At 32.9% G+C, this 13,862-nt stretch overlaps 1 protein-coding gene across 5 annotated transcripts; it reads right to left on the bottom strand.

Moving 5' to 3' along the window:
- Positions 1 to 3,811: 3,811 nt before the first annotated feature.
- On the bottom strand, positions 3,812 to 12,528 carry LOC121996191 (poly [ADP-ribose] polymerase 2-A-like). Of its 5 annotated transcripts, none has more exons than XM_042550053.1 (18): positions 12,302 to 12,528; positions 12,051 to 12,201; positions 11,858 to 11,979; positions 11,276 to 11,357; positions 10,513 to 10,766; positions 10,307 to 10,436; positions 9,733 to 9,788; positions 9,521 to 9,594; positions 8,495 to 8,541; positions 8,365 to 8,414; positions 7,583 to 7,645; positions 6,628 to 6,708; positions 6,013 to 6,123; positions 5,781 to 5,856; positions 5,436 to 5,578; positions 5,284 to 5,357; positions 4,220 to 4,325; positions 3,812 to 4,125 (listed from the first exon to the last, which is right to left on the bottom strand). In XM_042550053.1, the coding sequence occupies exons 1-18, from the start codon at positions 12,383 to 12,385 to the stop codon at positions 4,033 to 4,035; spliced, it is 1,797 nt and encodes a 598-aa protein (XP_042405987.1). In that variant the 5' UTR covers positions 12,386 to 12,528; the 3' UTR covers positions 3,812 to 4,032. The 5 variants fall into 5 exon arrangements, with proteins under 5 accessions (XP_042405987.1, XP_042405988.1, XP_042405990.1 ...); XM_042550054.1 differs by having other exon boundaries at positions 10,516 to 10,766; XM_042550056.1 differs by having other exon boundaries at positions 10,531 to 10,766.
- Between the last annotated feature and the right edge of the window lie 1,334 nt (positions 12,529 to 13,862).

The raw sequence follows: 13,862 nt of genomic DNA, 5'->3' as shown, positions 1-13,862 counted from the left end.
TGATTGAACGTCATTGATTTGGTGTCCACCACCAGCAAGTGGAAGTGTGCATTATCACTGCACAAAGGTATAAATATATACCTTACCTCTTCATCTTGTCTATCCGTCTTTATCATGTGTTGGAAGGCAAACTTACTTGACGATTTCATTAATGACTACAAATATGCAAAGTCATACATACATAACCAACTAATAAAAAGAATTCTATTTTTTACTATAATCAAATCAATTCCTTACTGTGAAGAATGTTGAACAATATATTGACTTGTTGTATGTGCTTCCAGATGGGAATGCCCCCCTAAATAAAATTTTATAATACGTGTCGATTACATCCCCTCTTGTCAACATTTCTCCATTCACACCAGATAAAAGGGAATACAAATTTAAACAAAAGAGTGGTTCCTCCCAAATTATATCATTTGTAAACCTACAAAGTAAACAAATCACAGATTATTTTTACAAATTTCTTTTTGATAACCTTAGCCCAAATATGTAATCAGATAAGCATATATTATACTTTACTATTCAACTATTTAATTTACATACTTTATTTCCTCCAAGGCTTTTAACAAGTACGCCACCTCTTCGTCTTGTTTTTTTTTCTTGGAAGACTTAAATTGCTTCTTCACATACTATGCATACAAACAAAAAAGGCAATTAGATAATCCATTATATCTAACAAATTGCAAAGAAATTTACATATATCGTCTTACAGCAATTGCTTGTTTCCTCATTTTGTCATATTTGGCAAACATTTCTACATCCTTGTCTGCCTCTTCATCAGATTTGTCTTCCATCATTTGTACAATATTAATTTCTTCTTTCATTTCATCCAAACCTATTTTTCCTTTCCCCTTGCCCACAACAACATATTCTTTGACAAATTTTTTCCTTCTCCTATACTTGTAACTTTTTCCGCAGGCTCACTTATATGTATATTTCTATGCTGCCTCTTAGGTAAAGTTTTGAGCCACAATGAACTATCAATTGGAGTATCCCTGTAATCATAGCGACTTCTGTCACGTCCTCTCCTACTTCTTGTTGTAACACCTACAGGTTCAATTTGAGGATCGTCTACAGGCTCGCTATATTGAGATTCCATGCCTTTTTTTTCAACTATTTTAAGTAACTCTTTCACCCTCTCCTTCAATTGCATGTTCTCCATTGTTAGCTCTTTATTTATGTTTGCTTGAATAATGCAATTACAACAATCCTTATTAATCTGCCTTCCTCCTACACTTACTTCAATTTGTGATGTCTCCATTGCATGTGGACTGTCATCAACGCCAGCAAGGTTCTCAACCAATGATATTTCATCTTGGTTAGGGATTATGTCAATCACAACCTGTAAGAATATTAAACCACATGTTAAAACCATACTTTTTAACCAAACTATAGTCAAAGTATTCTAAATTTACCTCTTCAGATGAAACTTGGTTAATCATTTCTCTCACCTTACTAATATGTGAAGGAATATTCCTCCACTTATTTATTCTGGCTCCTTTTATTTTGTATGGTTTTTGGATTGGAACATGCTCCAAAAACCATGCCTGATTGACCATGACAAGGGTTAACTATTTTATAATTGTTCGCAAAATATTAAAAATTTTCACACAAATTAAACACTTACTGCCAAAAGACCAGCAAATCCCTTTAGGTAAGGGAGGTTGGTGTTAGCATGTTTTGTCTCAGTTGATGAAAATATGTCCCCAATCTTAGGTAATTGTGGAGCCATAAATTCATGGATTGCTTCAACCCAGTTGAATCTATCAAGATTCTCAAAATCATCTACTATATCTATAAGACTTAACGGGACCTTATATGTACTAGAAGAAAATAAGACACAAACAAATATATACAAAATATAGAATTTGCAAAATAATAAAACATCATCTTCGCCTTCAACGCGATTGCCATAAAATTTAAGCAACTCCTCAATTCTTGATCTAGTAGCTTCTTTTTTGTTTGAGAAGTAAGTTAGAAAAAGGTCACTGGATGCTTTAGCTGAATCAATCGGAATTGAAGCTCCTCGGTCTGCAATACCGAGCAGCAATGAAACGTCTCCTCTTGTGAAGCAAACCGGAACACCTGACCAAGTTAAATTATTATTAGACTTCTACCAACACATACAAAAGTATTAGGAACACCGTGGACATGATACAATGTCATATCAAGCACTGATACTCCATCGTATCAGGCCCACGTTGGGCCTGATAAGATGCCGTATCAGGCCCACGTTGGGTCTGATACGATGCCGTATTAGGCCCACGTTGGGCCTGATACGATGTCGTATCAGGCCCATGTTGGGCCTGATACGATGCCGTATCAGGCCCACGTTTAGCAAAAGCTTAAATTTTACCATACAACTACTTTGTAATTAAAATACAAATTTATAAATTGTACCTGAGAATCTAAAGGTTTGACTACTTGAATCCCAATTTTCAAATATATTTACCAAAATCCCACGGATGTGCTGCATATCTTCTATGTCCAAAAAAATACGAAAAAGGTGACTGTTTGATCAGCACTATGTGTCGGTCATGTAAAATAACACCGCCTCCATGCGTTCCTTTCTTCGTGGATGGTTGAAAAAAACTTTTAAAGTGACCGAGGACACTGTTCCAATGCAATTTCTATCCAACATCAACTGAACCCTATACTTTATAAAAATAAAAAAATTTAAATCATACTAGTTCAGCTTCTCAATATCACAGAGTTTGTAAAATGATAACCTTTACAGCTAATTGATGTGGAGAGGATGATGATTCACCCGATCGACGTCTTTGCGCTATTATGATACTAGCTGATTAATGTAATGTAAACCCTAGAATCCTTCACTGATGGCTCACGAACACTCCTGGTTTTTAATTAAACTGAAATGCTAGCTAGATGGCGCTTGAGAAAAACTCGAACTGATGGCTCACGAACACTAAACTAGGGTTTCACAAGACCGAGCTGCACTCGCATGTCACGAAGGAGGGAGGTACCCTAATGATCGTTTTTTTTTAATATCTAAGTTTTTTAAAAATGTGGTTCGGATGCTTGGGAAATGATGACTGATCAGAGGTGTTGGTTGGCGGTAGGGTTATATTCGGTAATATACATCACTTACCTGCGTCTTTTGGTAAATACAAAACCGTAATGCGCTTTTTGGTAAATACATTAACTGTAGTACGCCTTTTGGCAAATTGCCGTTGATAAATATCAAAATAGAGTACGTCTTTTGGTAAATTCAGATCTCTACATGTGCCCTTTAGTAAATTACCGTTAAATTATTTTATAAAATAATATTATTTAATAATCAAGGATAATTTCTCAACACATGTTTATATAAACTTTAAACATTAAAACATAAATTAAGAGGAAAAAAAATCCTAACATATAGAAGGTCACAATTTTTATTTTATAAAAAAAAAAAGAAAATTATTAATTTATAATCCTAAAATTTTTAAACAGACTCAAAATCTAAATAAAAAATATCAAAAATACTAATCAAAAGTAATAATTAAAACCTTCAAATCCTCCACAATCAACGATGCTTCTCTCCAGCAAACAATAAAATACCGATGAAAACGCGTAGTTCTACAATTCTGGATTTTGTTTCCTTATAATTCTAACTGTGAAGTATAGAAGAATTCAATTTAAACCCAGGACTTTTTACAGTGATATAGGAGCGCAAGTCTACTTCTTGAGAGCTAAAATTCTCCTAAGAAACATCCACCTCAGCTGAACTCAACCTCAAAAAACAAAACACACCTTAGTGCAGAACAGAAGCCCCAGTGAAATAAACCAGGGTTGCACATAAATGAAGTATTCCTAAACAACTATAAAGGATTGCACGATATAAGATTGATTGTCACCAAAGTTATATTTGCCCATTCAGATGAAAGAAGAATCACGTTCGACATACCACAAGATTTTTTACAGTGATTTAACCTTCAGCCACCATAATGATGTACAAAATGCATCAACATTCTCTAGGTTTTGGATATCACAATAAAATGTCCGAAGGTGAATGACTGAAGCAGTTGGTTAATGTTTGAAATTGAACTGCACTTGAATGACATACCGCATCCGAATCTGCTCTACGTTGTACACAATGTATTCATTGTACAACAAACTACTCTGCATGATTCATGAGATGTTTTGTAGTTGTTACTTCATGCAAAATTGTGATCTTAGAGAGTTAAATAAAATACTTTAGAACATTAAATATTACCTGGAAAACATTCTGTTTTTCTGGTGTTCCAAGAGGAACAATCACACCATCTTCTAGGATTTGGGAATCCGACATCTTAGGAGCTGTGAATCCAACCCCTTTTGTACTGTAAAATCATATACTGCATATTACTTCAACAGGAACAAATTCCACAAAAATATACATGGTTTAGAAGTCTTATTATTATACTATATGGACAGATGCTACATGTGCCACAAATCCACGATAATTTCTAGAATCACTCGGGATCATCTAAACGAGGCCTCGAAAAAGGCACCAAATAAAATGTGAATATTATAGAGGACCCTCTTCTAGCTATTTCATTGGTCTGGATGAAATCCTAGCCACTGATAATTGTGCATTATTATCTGAGAGATCAGACAACTGGAAAAGGGTCCTTGATAGGAAATCCATCGAAGGGCTACTCCATAAGAGTTTGTGGTCTATCTGATAGGTGACAAAGGAGCATAGACCATGGTTTCCAATTGAGTATCTCATGATATGCATTACATGAAAACTTACCAGTCATTATTACAAGTCATGATGTGAAAACTTTCCAATTGAGCATAGACCATGGTGTAATTGTACAAGTGAGTAAAGCTTCAAGGCATTATTACATTAATCCTTAATTTTCTTTCCTCAAGTTAGCAAGTCAATGGGCCAAGTATGATTAAATGTGGAAGCATGCTGTGAGATATCTTTATCAAGTGCAGTTCATTGTCCTGAACATCCAAGTTAAAGGATGATATTTTCAGATCAACAAAATGATTGCATTTTATTTACATCACGTCAATGGGAGATCATAAATATTGAACCACATTTGGCTTTATAAAAAAAGTATGTGAAATGTAGCATAGTTGAGTGAACAAGGACAAAAATATATCCACCTGAAGAAAATAGCCAGAGATCAAGTGTGATGTAAGAGATACCTCCCTTGATGTGTCTCATGTTCCAATAATCAAATGCAAATATATATATATATACATATATATATATATATATATATATATATATATATATATATATAATTCCAATGACAGAATCTAGCAAAGGTTGATGCCAACCTTAATTTCCCCTCAGGTAATTGATCAGCATTATAATTAGCAGACAGTAGCTCAGCCATATCACCAAGTGCAACCTATGGGAAAAGGTAGTCTCAATCAACAAAAGCTAAATATTGAAAATTAAATGTTGTTAGTTACCGTATGGCATTTACCTCGCAAAGGAGCGACACTCCTTCTCTGGACTGTGTTGATGAATAACAATAATTTGCACTCTTTGAAAACATATCGGCAAAATAAACTCCCTTTCCAAACATGTAACCAGTAACGGGTGCTTCTGGAGGTGCAATCCTCAACCCTGATGTTCAAGGATCATGAATAAATTCATCAAGAAACTATTAACATCTGTTCAGTTTAATAAAATAATCCAATCTTAAGAAATTCAACAATGAATAGAACCGTCCTAAATTAGAAAATAATTAAAATAAACTTCCATGGAACTAATTTAAAGTAAGCATGAAATGTCAATGACAAACAGCATTCAATTGACAAAGGGGCACCTTGAGAAAGGATCCCGGTCCAGTTTGTGAGTCGAGAACCATGCCACAGAAGCATCCTATTCTTGGTGTTAGAAAACTGTAACAGAGTAATAATCATTTTAATGAGAAGGAATCACTAAGAATTCCTGGCATAAGTGTGTAATAATTTTAACTCTGAATAGGCAAACACAGTAAAACAATAGATAAAATCATAAAACATAAAAAAATGTGAGACAAAAGGATTCATTTTAACCTTTTTGAATCCTTCAAGTTCATCTTTCCTGGAAACCTTAAATATCTGCACAATATCAACGGTATAGCCTGAATGTGTTTTGGCATGTGTATTCAACAAGTACTTCTTTATCTGGTAAAAAAGCATCCAAGGTTACAATTGACAAATGGGGAGATAGCTTACCATAACAAATCTGACAAGAAGAATATCAAGATTACAACCAAGCTTTATTGTATAAATTAAAAATCAATATCCTATTTCATATTTGTATCTTGTAAAATAATCATTCTGCAGTTATTATAGAAAGAAAAATCTGTATATTGGTATAAACACAAAAGATTGCACTGTATAATGCATACAAATTGTAAAGGTTTAGTTAGATGTATGTGTCAATAGATACAACAAAGATATTAATTAACCTGACAATGGAAGCCTTTAGTCACAGATTTTGGCTCCTCAATATTTGATGATATCCTAAGTCAGTGCATTGCTAATTTCAAAACTTAATTTATGACACTACATATTGAATGATTGTAGAATATCTGTTCTACAAATGCAAACTCAAAAAGGAATAAGCTTTTGTAGAATCATTTAGCATTGATGAGTTTTAACATGTAAAAGGAAAACAGAGATTACCATAGCGAATTCCTTGGTATCAACTTCAATAGGTGATAGTTCACATTGCAATTGCTTGTACCGAGAATTTAGAGGGTCATCCTTCAAAGTTAAAAAGAAATCGCAGTCATATATGTCGGAAAAGCAAGCCTGCACTGCACTTAGTTTTGTTACCAAAACCAAATGAAATACATATGCATGAACTGTTTCAATTCCAGTTGCTTGTGCTTTGGGTTTAGTGAGTTATCTTTCAACATGAAAAGAACCTCCAGTGGAATATTCTATACAATAAAGCTTGCACTCAATTGGTTAAACACAACATTATGGCATATATCTTTTACCTGATATTGCTATTGTTACAATCTTTATTCTCATGCGTAATATTTAAAAGATAAGTATTATCAATCAATATTTCTCTTAAAATAAAGCATAGTTTATCTACTTCCCAGAACAAAATTATCTTTAATTGTAATATATGCTCCAAAACAAATATGAGATGGGGTGAATACATTTGGATCATGTGGTATAAATTCTTTCACAATTTTTAACTAATATAAAGGTTTCATCATTATAGGAGAAGGAAGTACAACTATAACTTGTGAGACATCTAACTTGTGCAATTCAAAAAAAAAAAAAGGAAAACGAATCTCGATAAAATCTACAATATCTGAAAGCATCCGGTTCCATTAATCGCAGTTTCTCAAAGATATTATGCTGGGAAAATATAACTATACCAAGAAAAATCCAAATGATAACTTAAAATGCAGTATGGATTTGGAAATTTTAACATCATAAAAGAGTTAGAAGAAAATGAAGTTTGTATTGGAACTCTGGAAGTTCTATGATTTAATTTGTTTAGTTATAGCAAACTTGAGAATTAAGAGTCTTGTGATTAGTTATTAATACATTACAACTCTCCATCAGTATCTTAATGCACTAATAAAAGTCTTGTGAACTATTTTAGATCTAAAAGTACCTCTGCCTCAACATCATTCTGCAAAATTTTAGTAGCAATCTCAATTTCAGCTAAGCTCTCAACCTTCAAGAAAACCCCAAAAAAACACTATTAGATAAAAGAAGATCTGAAAACAGTATACAGTAAATCATAAAACTCTAGGAAATAGGAGTAAGGGGTGTAAATGGATGCTGGTTTATGTAGATTTCTAGAAACTATAAAGAATCCTATGCAAATGTCAGCAAAAATTTAATATGGAAGTCAATGTTTTCTAACCAATAGTCAGTAATATATTACAAATATAAGAAACTGCATTAAGCCTAAAAAGTAAGAACTGTAAGTATATACATTAACATTAATATGTGTGAAGCAGGCCATAAATACTCCCGAACTGAATAGTCGAACGAAACAAGCTATTAGGAGAGATAAATGTATGTTAACATAAAATACATCAGGCAAGCCATGAAAAAATCCCAAAACCGAATTCTTCTCTGATTCATGTCATGAGCAAATATAATCTAGTGAATCTAACTAGTAGACACAATAGTACCAATTTTTACATAGTTTTGTGCAGATAAGTAGCTTACAATACTTGGAAACCAACAAAGCATCATCATGTGAACTATGTTGGCAAATTGGTGAATAGTAGCTATGTACATGCAAATGTGTGTTTTGTCAAATATAGCTAATTTCCATTGCACCAATTCAAATTTTATGGAGCAGGGGATTAACTCGAATACAAGCCGATGAAAGTAGAGATACTTGCATCTTGATATTAGAAAGGGAAAGAGAGAAGTGTTTACCATTTCCAGCTTTGCCTTTAATTTGCCAGGAGTGTCAATGACAAACTCACCTGTCAATGTCATTATAGATATGAAATAGGGGCATTGTAGATAGCCAGTGTAAAAAAAAATAAAAAAATAAGGGCCTTACGCATCTTTTTAAAACCAAAGTCATGAGGAATCACAGTATAGAACTCCCTGCAAAAATAAATCTTAGAAATAAGAGAACAAATATTTACCACTAACTAAAAAGAACAATGAAATGCAGAAATTGACAAAATAGTCATCATAGTGAGAAGGAAAGTGACTCATAGATAGCCTTAGAGTTTGCAGGTTCAAGTACTAACACTGAAATCTGAGAAGTTTTTCTGTGGAAATAATAGAAGAAGTATGGTCATGACATGAAGTTTATTAGCTCATTGGCTAATTTTTTCAGATTTGTTTCTTCCTACAGCGAAGCTTGCTAACATGTCTATTCATTCAATTTCATCATTGTAGATATTCGTCTAGTTGATTCCAATTTTACAAGAGCAAACAATCAGCCAAACTTATAAAAGCAGGATTTCTAATTGGTTATAGTTTGTTCAAGAGTTGGGTGAAACATGTTAGCATTATGTTCAATTCATAATTATAATGAATGTGTTCTACATGATATACAAACACTTTAATCAAAACATTGATGTGCAGTTACAGGATTTGAAGTAGGACTTACTAAGCTTAAATGATGAAAGATTTAAAGAAATTGATAACCAAATAGCTCAACAAGATTATACGAAGGGTCAAGGAAAAGAACGGTGACATAACTTGATGATTGATGTATGAATGAGTGTCTACCTATCAATGTTCAGAAGGATCATATGACTAACCATGCAGACCCCTACAGATGCATTGATTAAAATAGAATGTTTAGCTACAATAAAGGAAAATGATTGAATTTTTTTTGGCAAGAATTTAATAACATTTAACAAAGTGATTAGATGCTACTGTAATAAGTCTCCTCATCTTATTGACAATCGTTGCCATGGTAAACTGCCATGCTTATCCAGACAAACGTGTACTCTGTATATGCAAAAATCTAGCACTGATGTTTGAGAACAGTTAAACGACCACATCAAGTAAACAAAAAACTTGCATGAAGACAGTGCAAGACAAGAATGTCTTACGATCGACTGCCTACCCACTTAATTCTTCACATTTTTCCTTGTTAAATTGTGCAAGTGCCTCTGAGATCCTTCGCAAAACATCATAACCCTATGTAAAAGATGAATCAACCAAATTAAGATAGCAAAAAATGTACAACATAGACATAATTTGCCAAAATATTGTAGCAATTCATTTTCACTCAAATTTTACCAGCTGCTTTAATATCTAGAGATTTGGGAATTTTACCTTTAAAATGGTAGACTTACTCAGCTTGCCAAGTGGTAGTTTTTCAGCATTATAACCTGGATAAAGAAGGATAGACTGTTTAACCTGATGATGAGAAGACAACAAGTAACCAGCTCTATGAAAATCATATTTAAATTGAAGACACAAGTAAATCTAGAGTAGAAGCCACAATGATCAATACATGATGAATACCCATTGCCAATTATACAATGACAAGTTGGAAAACTATCATTAAATTGTGCCCATAATCCATACAAATTTGGTTATGTAAAATTCCATTACATAAAAGTCATTCTATCACCCATCTAAAGAATTTGTAGCCTGCACAGATGGCACACATTTCACAGCTTCGAGGGAAGAACAATCATTTGCATCAAAATCTTATGTTAGTGTATGTTTGCTTGTGAATTAAAGGCAGTTTGCTTTTATGGGCATGCTGAATTTATGCCAAACAAAAAAAAAAAAAATCCAACTGAAAATTATATCATTAGCATAAGTTAGAAGTTAGAACCTTCTCCCAATCTTCTGAACAGATTATCAACATTGTCATTATTTTAATATGTCAACTTATTACCTATTTCCAACATTTGCTGCTTCATCATGCTGACATTGCAAATAAGGGAGACAAACTTTGCAATGCGAGAATCAAGCTTAGTGGGTTGAATTTGATTACTAGTAGATCCATCAATATTCCTATTATGTACCTGTAATTTTAGACCAAATAATAGTGTTCAGACACATAATCTACTGCACTATCTGAGAAAGAATATTCAAGACAACCACAGGAAGACATGATACAACTGTTTCATTTTCTGAATCTGCATAGTCCATTTCCAACCAAGTATAAGATTTCGGATGAAGTTTGAATTGTTTTCGTTGATGCCACCAATTCTTTGTCTTGGCATAAAATTTGTTGTCAAATTCATGAAATGCGTCTTCTTGAGAAGTGTAAGGTCCTAATAACTTATCTTGACCTCTTACTCCGACTCTGCCCCATCTATTGTAAACCATGAATGATCTGCCATCATCAGATTCTGCAACAGTACCAAATCAGTTTACTCATAAAAAATGATATTAAAATCCCAAAAAAAATGCTGAAATATATAATATCGCGTTGATATATAAGAATGCACATTGTGATAGCATAAGAAATATATATACATATAGTTAGCCAAAATAGCTAATGAAGAGAGAAAGAATATCACATAATTGGAACTCAAAACTAAAGACATTGATACACATACAGCCCAAGAAAAATTGCACATTATTCCCTTCAACCTTTCTGCCAATTTCTTAGCAGGTCACATAACAATTATCTGTTGAGTACTAGCATAAATATTTTGTATTTGGACAGTGAAAAACATGTTAACTAAAATTGATTAGCTAACCTTCATTTTCCTTAGTTTCTTTAATATTTCTTATGCCCAGAAGCAAAAATGATTAAAGCAGTTATATTGTTTCAAGCATGAAATTGGACTTAATTAATTGCTATAAAGTTGCTTGTTACATCACACTCAAGGAAAAAAACATAGGAATTACTCACCTAGAGCTTGAATGACATAAAACTTGTTATTATTATCTCCTACATTAGTTTGATTTAATGTAGCACTATAGATCTCCTCGGCCTGCAACGATAAACAATTTAGCAATTTAATTACAATTCTATGACCAAAAACTGAAGTATAAAAAATAAAATAACAATTTCAAGAATGTAATATTATTGTCACTCGTTTTTTGGCTTATTAACCACAGACCAAATGCACGAACCACAGCCTATCCATAAGGTTCCAGGTGTCAAACAATTTTATTCAAGGAACAACTGGCAACATAAGATGGCCCTTTCATAGGTCTACTTGTAAGTAATGACTGGTTAACAGTGCAGAAAATTCACAATGCATATTGAAAAAAAGGGGTTGAATTAAATGTCATTCTGTGAGTACAACTTGCTTCTTAGTATTTATGTCTCAGACATGGAAGCATGTTTTCCTTATGAAGTTAAAACTGAATATTGTAATTAGAAACAATTCTACTAACAGTCACTCTTCTCGCATTGCAGATTTCATTCATTCTCGAGAGGGAAAAAAAAATAGTTCCACTTAGACGATAATGTTGCTCGATTGGGTACCTTTTGTAAGACATGAAAGTTCGATTTTATATGACACGGGAGGAAGGGATCCAGAACGGCACCATTCTTCTTCGTCATTGTGACAAGCTTCTCCTTCTTACTTTTCCCTTCGTCCTCTATATCTAATCGCAACCAATCGATTCAATTGACTATCAAAACCCCAAAGACAAGCACGGAGACGAAGAGAGACTACCTTTAGAAGCATCATCCGGGGCATCATTCCTCCGCCTTTTCCTGCCGCCCTTGGAGGAGTCATCGTTGGAAGAATCAATGTCGCCAGCTGCCTTGTCCGGTGCGTCCGCCTCCTTCTTCTCCTTCCGAAGAGCGGCATCGAGGCGCCGGACCTAGGTAAGGAGAAAGAGATGAGTGAGCAAGCGCTAAGTGGCGGTTAGGGTGTGTGTGAGGGAGAGGGATAGGGAGAGAAGAGAAGAGAAGGGAGCTTACGAGTGTGGGTTTGCTGCCGGAGGTGTCGAGGCCACGTAGGGAGAGCTGGGCGCGGAGTTCGTCGACCTTGAGCTTGGCGGACATATTTCTGCTAGTTCTAATTCCCCAGAACAAGAAGATTCATATATAGAAAAAGGAGAGCGAACGGGAAAAAAGCTTGCGGGAGAAGAAGGAAGAGGAAGAGGAAGAGGAAGAGGAAGAGACGGGTTGAGGAAATGTGCGTAGCAAGACTCGATTTTTTTTTTTTTGACTAGGGAGACGACCTACCGGATTACCGGGTAAATTCGGATTCGTCCGAAATTTCTTGCATTTGTTCGGGTCTGCATTTCCGATAAAAAATAATTAAAATAAAAATTCAAAAGGTACTCCATGTTCCACTAGTTTAAATTTATCTGAATACTTAAATTTATCTGTTTACTTGGATCATCTAGGCATGAAACAAACCTAGACATGAGAGGAAAAACAGGAATTCATAGCCTGCTAGAGTCAGGGCGTGGGATGGCAAAAGAATTCATAGTCTGTTATAGAAATGAAAGTTTTTTCTAAATTCCATATAAAATTTGATATTTGATTCGAATGGAGAAAGATACACAGGACTATCAATATCTGATTAAATAATAAATTTATATATTAAAGATTTTTTTTAAACAAAAAATATTAACTAGTTAATTTTGTTTGATGTTAGAAGTAGAGTTTATAAATTTTAAATTTATTTTTTTATTATATATTTTTTAATAAAAGATTAATTTTAATATATTTTTATTGAATGATGATAATCATATGGACAAAAGAAAAATTATTAATATAGAAAATATTTAATTATTTTAATACATATGGGTATAAGAATAGATATCCGAGACATGATAAATATAGAAATTGATAAATATAAAAATGGATAATATAAAATTTAATCTGAACTCGAGTCATTATCATCCATATTTATTATAATATTAGGATGTGATATATAATTTTAAAATAACATTTGTTTTATCTTGATAATTTAAAAATTATTATTAATCAAAATATAATTTACAATTTATTTAATATTCATTACAATCCAACATTACTGTGAAAACAAAAAAATATCGAAAACAAACTTTATTTAAAAATAATTCACAAACACTACAAAATTATTATCAACCAAATATAAATAAAAAATTATGAACCACAAACATTACTTAAAAATAGTCTAATGTAACTATTGCCAACTAAAAATTAATAAAAAAAATGTTTCTTTTTTGGTTGACTAGGGAGACGACCAACCGGATTACCGGGTAAATTCGGATTCGTGCAATTTCTTGCATTTGGTAGGGTCTGCATTACTGATAAAAAATAATAAAAATAAATGCCAATTTATTAATTTATTAAACAGTGAGACTTAAGATTTTAAATTTATTAAAAGAGACATGTTACTTCACTATTAAAAAAAAAAAAAAAAAAAAAAAAAAAAAAAAAACACATTTCAAAATACAGTTCTTCATCTTCTTGATAATTTAATTTTTTAATTATTTTTTTCTATCATTTCTTTTTCTCTTTTCTTTTTTACATACATGTATAACAT

This window comes from Zingiber officinale, chromosome 6A (genome assembly GCF_018446385.1).
Source record: "Zingiber officinale cultivar Zhangliang chromosome 6A, Zo_v1.1, whole genome shotgun sequence".
In the NCBI taxonomy this organism is placed as follows: domain Eukaryota; kingdom Viridiplantae; phylum Streptophyta; class Magnoliopsida; order Zingiberales; family Zingiberaceae; genus Zingiber; species Zingiber officinale.
Note: the sequence above shows the minus strand (reverse complement) of the source record. Positions and strands in the feature narration are given on the sequence as shown.

Excerpts from the sequence above, each read along its gene's own strand:
- LOC121996191 (XM_042550053.1), bottom strand. The coding sequence starts at position 12,385 with ATGTCCGCCAAGCTCAAGGTCGACGAACTCCGCGCCCAGCTCTCCCTA. Across the intron at positions 11,980-12,050 it reads CCCGGATGATGCTTCTAAAG|ATATAGAGGACGAAGGGAAA; the intron begins GTAGTCTCTCTT and ends GGTTGCGATTAG. Across the intron at positions 4,126-4,219 it reads AAAAACAGAATGTTTTCCAG|AGTAGTTTGTTGTACAATGA; the intron begins GTAATATTTAAT and ends TGAATCATGCAG.